The sequence below is a fragment of the Hemicordylus capensis genome, chromosome 1 (genome assembly GCF_027244095.1).
Source record: "Hemicordylus capensis ecotype Gifberg chromosome 1, rHemCap1.1.pri, whole genome shotgun sequence".
NCBI classification, from domain to species: domain Eukaryota; kingdom Metazoa; phylum Chordata; class Lepidosauria; order Squamata; family Cordylidae; genus Hemicordylus; species Hemicordylus capensis.
This window is the reverse complement of record NC_069657.1, coordinates 366978517-366994474: the sequence shown is the minus strand read 5'-3', so window position 1 is coordinate 366994474 and position 15958 is coordinate 366978517. Positions and strand designations below refer to the sequence as shown.

The window sequence follows — 15958 nt, the reverse complement described above, 5'->3', positions numbered from 1 at the left end:
TGTTTGGTCTGGTTTGTATGGGGTTGCACTCTCCCTGAAGGAAGCAGCCTTTAATTTAGCAATACCTTCTGGACCCAACTTTGTTACTTGAAGTTCAGGTAGCAGCTTTAGCCAAGGGTGCCTTTTTCCAGCTTTCCCTGACACACCAGCTATGCCATCATTTTGACAATACAGACCTGGTCTCCATTATTCAAGCCTTGGTATGTTTTAAACTGAAAAACTACTGTGCTCTGTGGAAGTAACTTTAGGAACACAGGAAGCTGCCATATACTGAGTCAGACCATAGGTCCATCTAACTCAGTCTTGTCTGAACAGACTGGCAGCAGCTTCTCCAAGGCTGCAGGAGGGAATCTCTCTCAGCCCTATCTTGGAAATGCCAGGAAGGGAACTTGGAACCTTCTGCTCTTCCCAGAGCAGCTCCATCCCCTAAGGGGAATATCTTGCAGTGCTCACACATCAAGTCTCCGATTCATAAGCAACCAGGGCAAACCCTGCTTAGCTAAGGGGACAAGTCACACCTACTACCACAAGACCAGCTCTCCTCTCTAACTCTGGAACAACAGTTTAAAAATTACAGCTTATTCAGAATACAGTGACCAAACTACTGACAAGGGCTGGCTCTAGGACCAGTCATTAAAGGGCAAAACGGATTAAAACCCTACATGATCCAGTGATTCCTCCCAAATGTTCATTCCTGTACTTTAGGATCTCCTGAGAAAGAGATTTAGTGAGCTCTCCCCAAGAAGCAGCTTGCCTAGGGAGCAAGAGGCAGTTAGTTCGAATCCCCGCCGGTGTGCTTCTCAGACTGTGCCTAGTAAATATGTATTTGTAGTCACCGATATCGGGCAGCAGTGATATAGGAAGGTAGTGGAGGCAGGTGCTCACTTCAGTGACAATGGCAAAGGCATCATTTTACACTGCGCAGGAGGAAGGCAATGGTAAACCACTCCTGTATTCTACCAAGAAAACCACATGGCTCTGGGGTTGCCAGAAGTCAACACTAGCTCAACGGCACAATCTTTCCCTTCCGCCCCCACCTCCCAGTCCCTCCATATGTGGTATCAGGAGAGGCTCTAAAATCCCGGGCATTCTCATCCAGAAAATCCAGAGCTGGGACACACCAAGGAAGGTCTATCTGAGGTCTATCTGCATACTTCCCCTCTTAAGTTTAAAATACAGGGCAGTTATTTAGGAGAACATTTGCCTTCACAAGAAATCTGTCTTGATAAAGAAAACAAAGTTGCAGCTATTTATAGCTTGAGAAGCTGGTATTTTACTATTTGCCTTTGATTTTTTATTGTGTTCTACACCACTGTTTAAAAAAAATTCTTACTTATTGCTTCACTTGTTTTTAAATTGATGTTATTGCTTTGAACACCTTGGGCTACAAAGCAGTTGATAAATAAAAGAAATCAGTACAATATAAACAATACATCTTTCATTTTTGCATAATAATCAATATTAACGCACTGAAAATGTGATTCTTAAGGCAGAAAGTATTAGACCTAAAATACTCATGAGCATATTGGTTTTCAGGATTGCTATTTAACACAGTCAGAAGGGAATAAGCATCCTCATTAGAAACTGAACAGGTTTCATCCTCACAATACCAACTTGAGAGAGAATTCTCTCTAAATTTAATCATCAATTATTCGTAATGGACTCAGAAGGTTCCTTGATCTGCTGTTTTCTTCCAAGATCATGCATGCATTTAAAAACATACTGGTGGGATTCCAAGCCTGAAGCTAGCTAGAAAGTTAAGTCACTTCCTCAGTTTTCAGTTTTTTTGGCATTCATCCCAGAGTTTGCATCAATGCTCAGTTTTCTCTCTCTACAGAATGCTTCTGCATTTTCAGCAGTAGACAGAGCTACATGGCTGGCTTTATGCCTGATTCCTTATTACTGGCTTCAAGATAACTGCTTAGAACAGGGTTCCTTAATATTGGGTCCCCAGGTGTTGGACAACAACTCTCATCATCCCCAGCCACAAAGACCATGGCTGTGGATGATGGGAATTATAGTCCAACACCTGGGGACCCAAGGTTAAGAAACCCTGGCTTAGAAGATCATGCCCAAGGAGAAGCAACTGGAAGAGAAAAATATACAGTTTAGAAGTTGCAGGCCCACCTTGCCCCACTGTAAAGAGGCTTACAATTTCCATAACCCAATATCCAAAATTAACATGTGAAACTTCATCTTAGTAAAACAAAACATGGCTTTGTTTTATAAAACTGGACCAAGTTCTAAAATCTGGCAATGTTATGAAACAGCCCAACCAAGCACCCAATGTTATCAAAAGGATTGACTTGACAATAGTCACAGTTAGTGATGTGCACGGACCAGTCCAGAGGCCATTCTACAGGCCTCCGGACTGGTCCAAGCATGGGCGGTTTGCACGAACTGGGGTGGGGGTTCCTTTAAGGGTGGGGGTAGGGTGTACTTACCCTTCCCACCGCTTTTCCCCCTCCGGAGCGCCTTTTTTGGTTAGCAATTGGGGCAGCAGGATACCTCCCTGCCGCCCCTTCCCCCTCTCAGCTGCAAAAGGCTTCAGGAAGCCTATTGCGCGCACGTGTCACATCTGCGACGTGCGCACGTGTGTGGCCGTGCGCGCATGTCACAGAGACGTGATGCGCGTGCCGTGCACACGCGCAAAAGGCTTTGATGCCTTTTGCAGCCGAGAGGGTATCCTGCCGCCCCTATTGCTAACGAAAAAAGGCGCACTGGAGGGGTAAAAGCGGCGGGAGGGGTAAGTACACCCTCCCCCCGCCCTTAAAGGAACCCTCACCCCAGTGCCGGGCCACAGCTCTGCGGTTCCATGCACATCTCTAGTCACAGTGGTGTATAAATATTAAAATGTCCTTTCTTCAGGAAGTGAAGCATAGCAGGCAGATTAAAAGCACTATTAGTTAACTTTTGAAGAAACCAGTGACTGTACTAACTATTATAGAATTCTTTGTTCTCATTCTTAGTTCTTATTCCTCCACTGTTCCCAGCTTTCAGGTGATAACATAATGGTCAGATTTAAGGTGAAAGTTCTCTCACTTCCAAAGTAAACTCTTTCATTAAGACTATTTTCCAACAACACAACACTCCAAAAAGAAAGAATGCTATAGTACAGAATTCAAAAATATTTACCTGTAACTTGTTTGTCTGGAAGAGATGGGATTGGAATGGCTGATCCAAACTTAATCAAGAGACGCTCATATAACCAGTCAAAGTGTTTATATCTGTGGTTGACAGATCGATTCGTGTTCTGTAAAAGTAGGTACACACAAAGTTCGTGCTTATAATGTCTCTAAAATATATTCCTTCAATGTTTATACTGCTCAATGTGATACTCATATTGTTTAACTGAGTATTTGGGACATTGAGATGTCATTTGTTGGAATGTCTCTGGTACGCACTTACTGTACATGTAAGCTGATATTCAATGTAGCTCTTCAGACCATACATTTTAGAACCCTTTTTTGGATCAGCCACAACACAGTCAAAGGTAGAGGTAGGATAAATCCACATTGGACCATAGTCTCCAATCTACAAGACATAAATAGCGCATGAACTTTTAACATGCTACACAGTGCTACAATATATCCAACACACACACACACACACACACTTAGATCCTCCAACCATTTCTTCTGAAAGCGCTTTTATCAACATTCAAAAGATGCTGTAATTTAGCAGAGTCCACATCAAACTTCATGCAGCAAAGGGCCAAAAGGAGTTTTACACCCAAAATAAAACAGGGTAGGTATTCAATATGCATCATGCAAACAGACTGCTATGGTCTTCTAGAGATTTCTATCTTCTCATTTATAAATCTGAGTAACAAAATTAAAGTGTGCAACATAGTTTAGCTTTGTGGCACAAAACGGCTGGCACAAAACGCACAGAAATGCAGAAGTGGCTTGATTGCACTACAAGATGCTGAACAAAGGAGGAGTCTTGGTCCATGATCACAGTTAAAGAAGCTGAATTAAAAGTCTGATTTCCAAAAAGGCTACTTAGACCTCTACAACTGAAGCAGATTTTTTATTCAAGCAGTGCTTGTACCAAGACAAATTACTGCTCAAGCGAAATATGAAGTATTTTGTTAAAAGTACATATTCTAATGGGTCATTTCGTTGCCACAGACATATATTATTTATTTATATTACATTTTGTATATAAACATATATGTGTATAAATATATATATAAATACAACTTACAATTACAGGAATTTTCTCTTTGGGTTTTACTAGCTGCTTTGCCAAAAGATACTGCTCTACTCCGGGTTTTGCAAATCCAGGAAATCTAATCAAAGAAATAAAGTGACTTAATCCTTTTTTCAGAGGCTCTTCGCCAGATTCACAACTGCCAGCCATACCTTATAGACTATCAGCCTTTCTAACGAGGTAAATGCAGCTATTACTAAGCTAATTTATCGCAAAAATGATCTTGTCACTGGCCGAACAATAGTGTATAAAGCCGCATCTAAAAGCCATTTCTGGCAGGCTGAATTCAGCCAATAAGAATAGAGCAGAGGAACTGCCACTATAACACCATCCACAAGGATTCTGAATTCTCCATCAGTTAAACTGACATTACTTTCTTCTTCAGTCCACACCACATTCATAAACATGCATGAAAAGCTTCCATGTATGCAGCAGTACTTTTTTCTCCTCACTACCTAATCAATTCAAACTCTTGATCACAGAGCAAATTGTTTTTTACTTCTTTTTACTTTTGAGTTGAAAAAGAAGCTCTTGATGCAATGCTGAATGACAGGACACTACTGTTAGGGCAAAAGCTATTTATACAGAAGTTCCACTGGGCAAGCAAAGCTGGTTTCATGCATCTCTTTATTGAGGGTAGTGCTAGCCTGTTCAGAATTGCTGCAATCAACTGAAGCCCACAAAAAAAAAGGGGGGGGGATGACTAGCAAATGATATGACAAACCATTAAATGCTCTATTTGAACAGTTCTGTATATTTAAGACTGACATTTCAGTCCAGCTCTTCCACATGAAAGTGATCAATTTGGATTAAGTGCACTCTTTTATTTGTGAATACAATTTTGGTTTGGGGATCTAGATACAAGGCTTAATTTTTCTCCTTTCTCCTTCAGCTGAATACTGAATGTATGCCCTTTTCACCACAGAATTTATACTGCATATGATACACCGGATGCAGAGTGTAAAGACAGCAAGCTGATTTAAATCTTTACTGTTCTCTTCAATATTTTCTATTTTTCTACCTCATTCAGTGCCATAAGCCTTACTTATTAAGTGGTATTTTCATAGCACCTCCACGACTATTCCCACGTTGAAGCCCTGCTGGGTCTGATGGCTCTGGCTCCTTATAACCAAGATAAGGTGCTGGTGTTGATTTGGGATCATCCCAGTCATCATCCCAATCGTCGTCATCATTTGCTGCTGAAGAAGAGAGGATACCGATTGGTTTCAACACAGCGTGCATGTACACACACCCCTACCTTGAAAACAGTGAAAGTAACGATAAACTTGTACCTTCCTAAAAATGCTTCCTCAACTAAAACAGTCTGTAGAATACTTTAATAAACCAAATACTTTAGAGGGCGGAGCATCCAATTAGTTTGCACTGCCAAGTTACAAGTGCCATAATGAAGCACTCACACCAAGCACCCATGCCCCATGACTAAATTCCAACAGATAAATACAAAAAAGGACTCGCATCTCTGAATGTCTAACCATTAATGGAATATGCGTTAAGAACCTGCTGCCCATTTGCATTCCCCTGTATTACCATAATTTTGAAATGTATCAAAGGTAATTATCTCAAGTCCCTACCCACTTTACAGTAATTACAGCAAATTAAAGTAACACTCAGCTGACCTGGACCTTGATAAGCCTGTGGATGACCAAATGCTGCTGCATCCCAGTTGTTTTTCTGCTTAGATTCAGGTTTTGCTGTCCAACCATCAGCAGCTGTTGAATTGTCCCAGCTTGACCAGGGATCATTTGTACTGGTAGCCTATATTAAAAGAAATGGGGCGGGGGGGGGAGAGAAGAGAGAAAAACACACCCAGATTTTTACTCTACAGTATAGATCAGTGTAGAACAAGATATTCTATAATGCATCTTTCCTCCAATGGAACAGATCTTTAACTTTGTTAGGACCTATACATTAGATACAGTATGTTTCATTTGCTAATTACCAAAGGAGAAGGAAGGTCATTTGCAAAAACTAGTCATTTGCAAAAACTAGTTCTTTGAGAGTGTCAACAGGCATGTGGATAAAGGTGATACAGTTGACATAGTATACCTGACTTCCAAAAAACTTTTGATAAAGTTCCCCACCAAAGGCTCATGAGTAAACTTAGCAGTCATGGGATAAGGGAACAGGTTCATGTGTGGATCAGTAACTGGTTGAAGGACAGGAAACAGAAGGTAGGGATAAATGGAGAGTTTTCACAATGGAGGAAGGTAAGAAGTGGGGTCCACCAGGGTTCAGTACTGGGACCAGTGCTCTTTATCTTGTTTATAAATGATCTAGAAGTTGGGGTGACCAGCGAAGTGGTCAAATTTGCAGATGACACTAAACTATATAGGGTAGTGAAATCCACAACGGATTATGAGGACCTCCAAAAAGATCTCTCCAAACTGGGGGTGTAGGTGACAAGATGGCAAACGGGGTTGAATGTAAGCAAGTGTAAAGTGATGCACATTGGGGCAAAAACCACCAACTTCACATATACGCTGATGGGATCTGAGCTGTTGGTGACTGACCAGGAGAGAGATCTTGGGGTTATGGTGGACAGCTCATTGAAAGTGTCATCTCAGTGCATAGCAGCCATGGGGGAAAAAACTAATTCCATGCTAGGAATCATTAGGAGGGGGATTGAAAATAAGAATGCTAGTATTATAATGCCCTTATACAAATCTATGGTATGGCCACATCTGGAGTACTGCTTACAGCTTTGGTCACTGTATCTTAAGAATGATATTGTAGAACTGGAAAAGGTGCAGAAGAGGGCAACCAAAATGATCAGGGGCTGGGAGCAGCTTCCTTATGAGGCTAGGCTACAGCATCTGGGGCTCTTTACCTTGGAAAAGAGGCGACTAAGGGGAGAAATGATCAAAGTGTATAAAATTATGCATGGAGTAGAGAGGGTGCACAGAGAGAAATTTTTCTCCCTATCTCACAACACTAGAACCAGGGGTCACCCTATGAAACTGAAGGTTGGGAAATTTAGGATCGACAAGTAGATGTACTTTTTCACACAGCGCATAAGAAGACCCAGACTATTACGCTGGTTGATAGATAATCATCAGCTTGAGCAGGTTTATACCTATAAATATCTGGGAGTGGTCTTGTATGCCAAAGGGACTTGGAAGGCTCATATGGAATATGTAACCTTGATGGCTCAGAAGTTCCCTGGCTATACAGAGGGAGTGTTTTTATACTGGAGGAGGCGAGATTATACTGGCAGCTCCCAAGTTGTTTGCAGCCAAAGCTAGGCGTCAGCTATTGTATGGTGCGCAGTTAGGACCCTATCCTTCCTATAAACCCCTGGAAGCTGTACAAAATAAATCTCTTAGGGCAATCCTGAGAGCATCCAGATGTGCTTCTACTGGCCTTGAAGCAGAGAATCCTGGATATTCAAAATCAACACAAGCTCTCTATGATCCCTGAATGCTCAAGGAGGAGGTTGGGTTTTTGTATTGCTATTAGAGTCCCACTACTTATTTGTATACGTTAGAGAACCCACGCTATCTGAGGGCTTTTTTCAGAGCAAGGTACGATATACTCCTGTCAGCTGTGCTTGCGGGGAGAATAAAGAGAATACCTAGGGAAGATAGAATCTGCCCTTGTGGCTATGGGGAGACTGAATCCATCCAACATGTATTGTTCCACTGCCTTTTTTACAGAGAGCTAAGATGCTCCCTGATATCTCCCTGTCTGGCACCTTTTCTAGGACGCTCAGAAGATTTTTGTGTTTCTTATCTTCTGGCAGATTAATTTCCCCTGTTACATATAAGCTGGCGAAGTTTTGCTCTAATGTTATGTGGTTACGTCAGCATTTTATTTCATGTGTATGTTCTCCTTGAACCTTTAGTCTTATATTCATACTTTTATTGCTAGCAATTGCTAGTTAAGTTTCTGTTTGGTACTGTATGTGATTGATGTTTTATTACTTTCTAGCAATTGTTAAACTTTTGCAAGATTTTCTGTATTTTATTGCCTGTAATTGATTTGTAAGCTGACCATGCATTGTAAAACAAACAAACAAACAAACAAACAAACAAACAAACAAACAAACAAACAAACAGCACATAATTAATCTATGAAACTCTGCCATGGGATGTGGTGATGGCCACCAGCCTGGATGGCTTTAAAAGGGGCTTAGACAGATTCATGGTGGACAGGTCTATCAATGGCCACTAGTCTGGTGGCTGTGGGCCATCTCCAGCCTCAGAGGCATGATACCTCTCAATACCAGTTGCAGGGGAGCAACAGCAGGAGAGAGGGCATGCACATACCTCCTTCCTGCCTGTGGGTTCCCCGGAGGCATCTGGTGGGCCACTGTGTGCAACAGCATGCTAGACTAGATGGACCTTGTGCCTGATCCAGCAGGGCTGTTCTTATGTTCTTACCTGGCAGCCAATTAAACTCTGCCCACTTCAACCTGAGCTGCTTTAAATTTGTGAAGGGAGAAACATGTCTAACCTTCTGGTCTACCTGTGCTGGAGTACTGGTTACAGTTATTAGATAGGCTTCATACTCCAAGTTTCAACAGACAAAAGCCGAACTGTGCCCTTTTCCCAACATTTCTTTTAATCAGGATGTGGTAGGCTACAGTTGTACTAAATATCAGCTTTCTATTTATGGAAGTACATTCAGTTTTGATTTAGTAAGTGAAAGAGTTAGTGAGGCACAAGAATCTGTGTATCTACAGATTATGGATACAGAATGCAAGTTTTATTTACTAGTCTAAAGATGTATGTAATATATCTGCACATGTATGGAAATATGAAATAAAGTACTGATTACTGTTCAGAATTAAACTTGGGTCATAGATATCTCTTAATTTTGAAAAATCTGTAATAAGCAAGCAAGAAAGCTTAAAGTTGCTTTCAACCTTTTAAGAGGTATGTTCAAACAAACAAGAAATAAAAGGGACTTTCCGGGGGGGGGGAGCAGCTACAGTATTACTTAAGTCTCAGTAATAAAAAGCGGGAAGGGAGAACACACACAAACTAGCCACAATTCCAAGGTCTTCATCTAGTGCAGGAGTGGGAATTAGGGAGCTAGGGAGCTCCTGGGCTTATCTGAAGCAGTTCTCCAGGCATCTGGGCATTCCTTTTCTTCCACAGCCTATACTGCAAATCTGATTGCCTGGAAGTATGACCACACTATTTTCTCTCTCTGCTTAGGGTTACTTTCATCCCCCCCCCCGCCACATTCATGTCTCTCCATTCCCTCCCCACCCCCACCCAACCCCAAAGAAGCCTCTCTTGCTTGCTTCACTTCTGCAGCAAAATCCTTCTGGGATTCATAAGTCTCCCTTTCCTCACCTTACTCAATGTATCCCCAATACTTCCCTGTCATAGCTCCTGCTCCCTTTTCATAACAAACTCACTGGTTAGAAGGCTGGCAGAAATGGAGGGAGTTGGACAGAAAACCAGGAATACATTTTTCTGTGTAGAACTATGAGCCTCAGTTTCCCCTCTAAAGTGAGGATATGACTAGCAATGCTGACACAACTTATTGTTCCTTAAAAATTGCAAATAAAGAATTCTCTGCCTTGATCTTTTCTCTCAGGCTCAATGTTACATCATTGTTTTTGATCATGTATTTGTCCAGCTCTGCTGGACATCTGATGTTAAAATTCCTTATTTTGCAGATGAAAAATTATTTTACAAGCTGCCAGTTTGTGACTGGCTTCTCCATCCCAAGTCACCATTTTGCGCTAAAAAAAAAAAAAAAGCTCTGGCAAAACAGCTCCCCAAAACCTTAAGTCTGCTCACCCCTGGTCTAATGCATAGAAAATGTAGCTCTTGGCTGCAAACTATTCTTATTACAAAGCTAGCAAAGCTATTTTAAAATGTGTCTGTTGCTAAGGCAAAGACTGAAACTATGAATGTGCTTTTTATCAACTGAACACAGTTGCATGAGTGAATAACTTAAACAGAAATACAAGCAATTTATACTCTGTATGAATATTTAGCTAAACTAGTCTAGTGAAACAGCTTCCAAAAATCCAAACGTGGCATGAAATTACCTTCTGAAGGAGCCTATCTGGTATGCATTACAGAAACCTGGCTGGGAGAGGCTAGTGGCACAGTTTGGTCTCCTATCAGCATATTGATAACACCCAGTTACACCCACTCTGTAGTGGAGCAGGTGAGTGAAAGTGAGCGGGGAGGTAGGATGGCTGTCGTCTATAACAGGGATTCTCAACGTTGGGTCCCCAGATGTGACTGGACTTCAACTCCCATAATCCCCAGCCAAAGGCCACTAGGCCTGGGGATTATGGGAGTTGAAGTCCAATAACATCTGGGGACCCAACGTTGAGAATCCCTGGTCTATAAGAATATCATCTCCCTTACCAGGACACCTGTCAGAGAATTGGCCTATATAGAGTGTGTATACCTGGAACTTTATTTATTTATTCTATTTCTATACCGCCCTTCCAAAAATGGCTCAGGGCGGTTTACACTGAGAAATAATAAATAAATAAGATGGATCCCTGTCCCTAAAGGGCTCACAATCTAAAAACCTCCACTTTGTTGGTGTGCTGATCACCTGACTGCCCAACAGAGTCCTTAACTGAGCTGACAGATCTGGTTGTAGAGCAGACCCAAGTTGTTGGGGATGTCAATGTTCACTTCGGGACTGGGTTGTTGGGAGTGGCTCAGGAGTTCATGATGACTATGAGCCTCAATTTGTCTCAAGTACAATGCATGATGCTGTTCACATACTTGATCTGGTCTTTTGCTATGATCAAGGTGCAGCTCCTGATCATCTCCCCATAGTCATGGACAGACCACCATATGGTCAAGGTAGGACTTGCAATCACAACCCACCTCTGCAGGAGTGAAGGATTTATTAGGTTGGTCCACCTGAGAAAGGTATTGGATCCAACAGGATTCCAAGAAGCCTTGGAAGAATTGGTTCTGCTAGTGATTCTGTTGATGCTCTGGTGCAAACATGGAATAATGAATTCACTAGAGCAGTAGACAATTGCTCCTAAGTGTCCTCTGCAACCTGCTTCAAAATCAGTGCCATGGTATTAGGAAGAACTATGGGAGCTGAAGCTGTGAGGTAGATGACTAGAGTGCAAGGGGAAGAAGCCTCAGTGCAGATCTGACAGGTCACAACTCCAAGCACATTTGAAGATCTATGCTCTGGCAGTGCGGGTGGCAAAGAAGCAGTTCTTTTCTGCCCGCATTGCTTCCACAAATTCATGTCCAGTGGAGTTGTCAAGGGTTGTGAGGGGGCTAGTATATGCTCCCTCCCCCTTGAATTTGAACTTGAAACCATCAGTCACTTGCTCTGACATCTTCAATTTTTTTTGCGGATAAAATCTCATATTCAGGTTGAACTGGATTCCACAGTTACTGTAGAGTCTACTATTGAGGTGTCCAGCAAGTCCTCTTATAGGATTAGATTGGATCACTTTCGGTTTATGACTCCTGAGGATATGGACAAGCTGCTTTGGACTGTGTGTCCTACAACCTGCTCTCTTGACCCTTGCCCATATTTGTTTATCTCATCTGCTAATCATAACTTGCAGAGACGTAGGTTTTGGGCAGTATAAAATATGTTAAATAAAATAAATGTCAGAGAGGGTCTGGTAAATATTATAAATGTTTCTCTAAGGAAGGGCAGGATGCCTCCTTGTCTTAAAGAGGCTATTAGATCTTATTTGAAGAAACCTGCTCTGGATCCTTAATTTGCCAATTACATACAGACCTGTTTCCAATCTTCCATGGTTGGGCAAGTTTGGTGGTGGCCTCTCAGCTCCAGGTAATTTTCCATGATACACATTATCTAGACCAGGGCTGCTCAGTTTTGGCCCTCTTGCAGATGTTGGCCTACAACTCCCATAATCCTTGGCTATTGGTCACTGTGGCTGGGGATTATGGGAGTTGTAGTTCAAAAACAGCTGGGGGGCCTAGGTTGAGCAGGCCTGATCTAGACCCATTTCAAACCGGCTTCTTGTGTGGGCTATGGGGCTGAGACTGGTGGGCCAGTGTGCGAAACAGGATGCTGGACTAGATGGGCCTTAGGCTTGATCCAGCAGGGCTGTTCTTATGTTCTTATGAGACTGCCTTGGTCAGCCTGATGGATGATCTCCAACTGGCTAATCGACAGAGGGAGTGTGCCTCTGCTGATCTTTTGGACCTTACGGTGGCTTTCGATACCACTGACCATGGTAGACTTCTGGGTAGCCTGAGGGAAGGGGGATTGGGTGGCACTGTTTTACATTGTTTCTCTTCCTAGCTCTCTGGTAGATTCTACATGGTGTTGCTTGGAGACTGCTGCTTTGCAAAGCAACAACTAATGTATGGAGTTCCACAAGGCTCCAAACTGACTCCAATGCTCTTTAACATCTAAATGAACCACTGGGAGAGATCATCAGGTGGTTTGATGCAGGGTGTTATCAATATGCTGATGACACCCAGATCTACTTCTCCATATTGACCTCATTAGGAAATGGCATTACTTCCTTAAATGCCTGCCTGGAGGCAGTAATGGGCTGAAAAAGAGTTTAACTGAAGTTGAATTCAAATAAGACAGAGGTACTTACGGTTGGAGGAGTCAGAACCCGAGAGATGGTTTAGATCTGCCTGTTCTGGATGGGGTTACACTCCCTTTGAGAGTGCTCCTGGATCTAAAACACTCTCAGATTTCTCAGGTTGAGGCACTGGCCAGGAATGCTTTTTATCAGCTTCAGCCGATACATCAGATACATCCATTTCTGGGAGGTAAATGACCTCAGAACAGTGGTGCATATGCTGATAACCTCCATTTTTGACTACTGTAATGCCCTCTATGTGGGGCTGCCTTTGTATGCAGTCCGGAAACTACAAATGGTACAGAATGCAGCAGTCAGACTGATCTCTGGGACAACCCGAAGAGACCAAATAACACTGATTTTAAAAGAACTGCACTGGCTGCTGATATGTTTCTGAGTGAAATACAAAGTGCTGGTTATTACCTATCAAGCCCTCAATGGCTTGGGTCCAGGGTATTTAACAGAGCACCTTCTCTCCCATGAACCCCGTTGCCTATTAAGACAATCTGGAGAGGCCTAGTTACAGTTGCCGCTGGCTCATTTGGTGGCAACTTGGGACCAGACCTTTTTAGAGGATGCCCTAGGCCTTTGGAATATGCTCCCTGTTAAAATAAGGGCATCTCCTTCTCTATTTGCTATTAGGAAGACCATCAGGACAGACCTGTTTTCTCAGGCTTTTAACTGAAAATAATCTTTGAAACAGTTTGTTTTGATCCAATGAGATTGTTTAAACTTTTTATTCTATGAAATTGTTTACACTATTTTATATTTGCAGCGGGGAAGCAGCCAGCCTAGAGAGCAGGAGGCTGTTGGTTCGAATTTCCGCTAGTGTGTTTCCCAGAATATGGGAAACTCCTGTATCAGGCAGCAGCAATACAGGAAGTTGTTGAAAGGCATCATCTCATACTGCATGGGAGAAGACAATGGTAAACCACTCCTGTATTCTACCAAGAAAACCACATGGCTCTGTGGTCACAACGAGTCAACACTGACTCAACGGCACAACCTTTCCTTTTCCTTAAGTGTTGTAGAGTTGAACATGTCAGGCGGTATATAAAGAAGATACATAAATTAAAATTTTGTTCAGGGAAATTATGGAATTTATGCTACTTAAGTAGAAGTGCACAATTTTAGCTGCATAATTTGATTTCCATTAAACCTAGGCAAGACAAGAAAGATGTGCTATATTACTGCACCATGCCCAGATGAAATCTCCTTTTCCTCATTTTACACAGGCAGCATGCAAACAACTGTAGCATGGCTCTTCTTCATGAGGTGCAACATGTACTCTTTTCAAGTGGTTTGGAATATCTCGCCTTATGCTGGCAGTGACTATCATGCCACCAGCGTAAGTGATGTCTTAATAAGTCATTCACTCAGCTTCTATAGAATTCTTTTATCCAAAAAAGTTATTCATGTTTTTTAAAGTATGCTGAAAAAGTTAAAGAATGCACAAGCATCCTTGTGTATATCCATGTACATTAGTTGACAAACCTAGTTTAAACAAAAAGGAGTACTGTACTGGTCACTCACCATGAAGGCTTCTTCTTGTTACTGGATTTGTAAACATCTCACGTGGGTTATCATTTCCATGTGCTCCAGTAGACAGGACTAGGATAATCAGAACAAAAAGCTTATATAGTCTGGGAAGGCTAGCCCCCACCCCCAGGTTGTAATAGCCAAGTCAAAAAGGTAGAGAGAAAGCAAACAAAGAGTCTAAGTAGAGGGAACAGAACCAGCAGGCGCAAATGCCCAGATGGGTGGGTCGAGATGTCCTCAAACCCAGCAGCAAGAAGCCACCTTCACGGTAAGTGACTAATGCTCCTCTCTCTGCTGCTGGATGAGGATATCTCACGTGGGACATGCCACAGCCAAGAGCACCAGGTGGGAGCTTTGAAGTCTACTGGGGTGAAAGAACTTGCTGCAGAACTCATCAGCCAAAGGCCATTTGAGTGGTGATGAAAATCCAGCTTGTAATGATGTGTGAACACTGGAGACATTCAGGTGGTGGCTTTGCGGATTTTAGCCAAAGGGGCGTCTTGAGAGGCTGCTGATGTCCCTGCTAACCTAGTAGAATGTACCATGATGTTGAGGGGTGGCCATATGTTTTGCACTTCATGTAAAGGTAAAGTGTGCCGTCAAGTTGATTTCAACTCCTGGCTCCCACAGAGTTCTGGTTTTCTTTGGTAGAATACAGGAGGAGTTTAGCATTGCCTCCTCCTGCGCAGTATGAGATGATGCCTTTCAGCATCTTCCTAAATCACTGCTGCCCGATATAGTAGCTGTAGGGATACTAACCGGCAAGCTTCTGCACTTCATAGGGCAGCACAATACATGCCTTAATCAACATGGCGATAGTAATGGGAGAGATCTTCTGATCCACTGATGAAGGTAGAAAGGAGACAAATAGGTGGAACGTAAAGAAGCAGAGAGCAAGAGGTAGGTCTTAAGACAGTGACAGATGACCAGCTTATGCCAATTATTTTCCATAGCATGCACCAGCTTAGGGCAGATGGAAGGAAGAACTATGTATGGAAGAACTATGCGTAGTGAAAAACTGATGCTACCTCAGGTAAAAAGGAAGGGTTCAGTATTAGGCGAACTGTGTTGAGTGAAAAAATTCATAAGTTAGGGTTGGCGGATAAAGCATGCAGTTCTGAGTCACGTATGGCTGATGTGATTGCCACCAGAAATGCTAGTTTTGGTGTATACGGAGAGTTTACAGAGAGGAATGGACCCGGTGGGCTCAAATGGCAGTTTATGGAGTACATGTAGGTCACAAAGATGGGGACCTATGAACAGTTGGGGCGAGATTAGTGACATGCTCTTGAGGAATCATTTGATGTGTGGGTGTGAGTGAAGCCCTTTTGCCAAGGAGGTAGAAAGAAGGCTTGCCAGGGAGACTGCTTGACATTTAAGTGCCTTGAGCCCCTTTATCAAGGCCCTCTTGAAGGAATTAGAGGAATTCTTACAGCTCACAATCATCTCCTGAAAGGGTGTTGCATCTGTATCAACCAAGAAAAACCCTCCATGTTGCGATGATTGCAATGTTCTGGTTGGTAGAATCTCTATGGGATGCGTAGATCGTGTCTGAAACTTTTGAGGTGTAGGCATGGCATCTCAGGATATTCTGTACAGTTGCCAGGCAGCAAGCTTGAACCACACTGGATCATGGTGGACAGGTCCTTGGTGCAG

The 15958-nt window shown here is 42.6% G+C and overlaps 1 protein-coding gene across 7 annotated transcripts in view; it reads right to left on the bottom strand.

Moving 5' to 3' along the window:
- SNX9 (sorting nexin 9) overlaps window positions 1–15958 on the bottom strand; it is a 114641-nt gene that overhangs the window by 26604 nt on the left and 72079 nt on the right. For 6 of the 7 annotated variants that reach the window (XM_053293969.1, XM_053294022.1, XM_053293989.1 and 3 more), the window contains 5 exons: window positions 5853–5991; window positions 5261–5414; window positions 4210–4294; window positions 3409–3534; window positions 3136–3253 (listed from right to left, as the gene is read on the bottom strand). In XM_053293969.1, coding sequence (XP_053149944.1) covers window positions 3136–3253; window positions 3409–3534; window positions 4210–4294; window positions 5261–5414; window positions 5853–5991 — 622 coding nt within the window. The remainder of the gene's footprint in view (window positions 1–3135; window positions 3254–3408; window positions 3535–4209; window positions 4295–5260; window positions 5415–5852; window positions 5992–15958) is intronic. The other variant, XM_053293979.1, reaches the window with a different exon arrangement.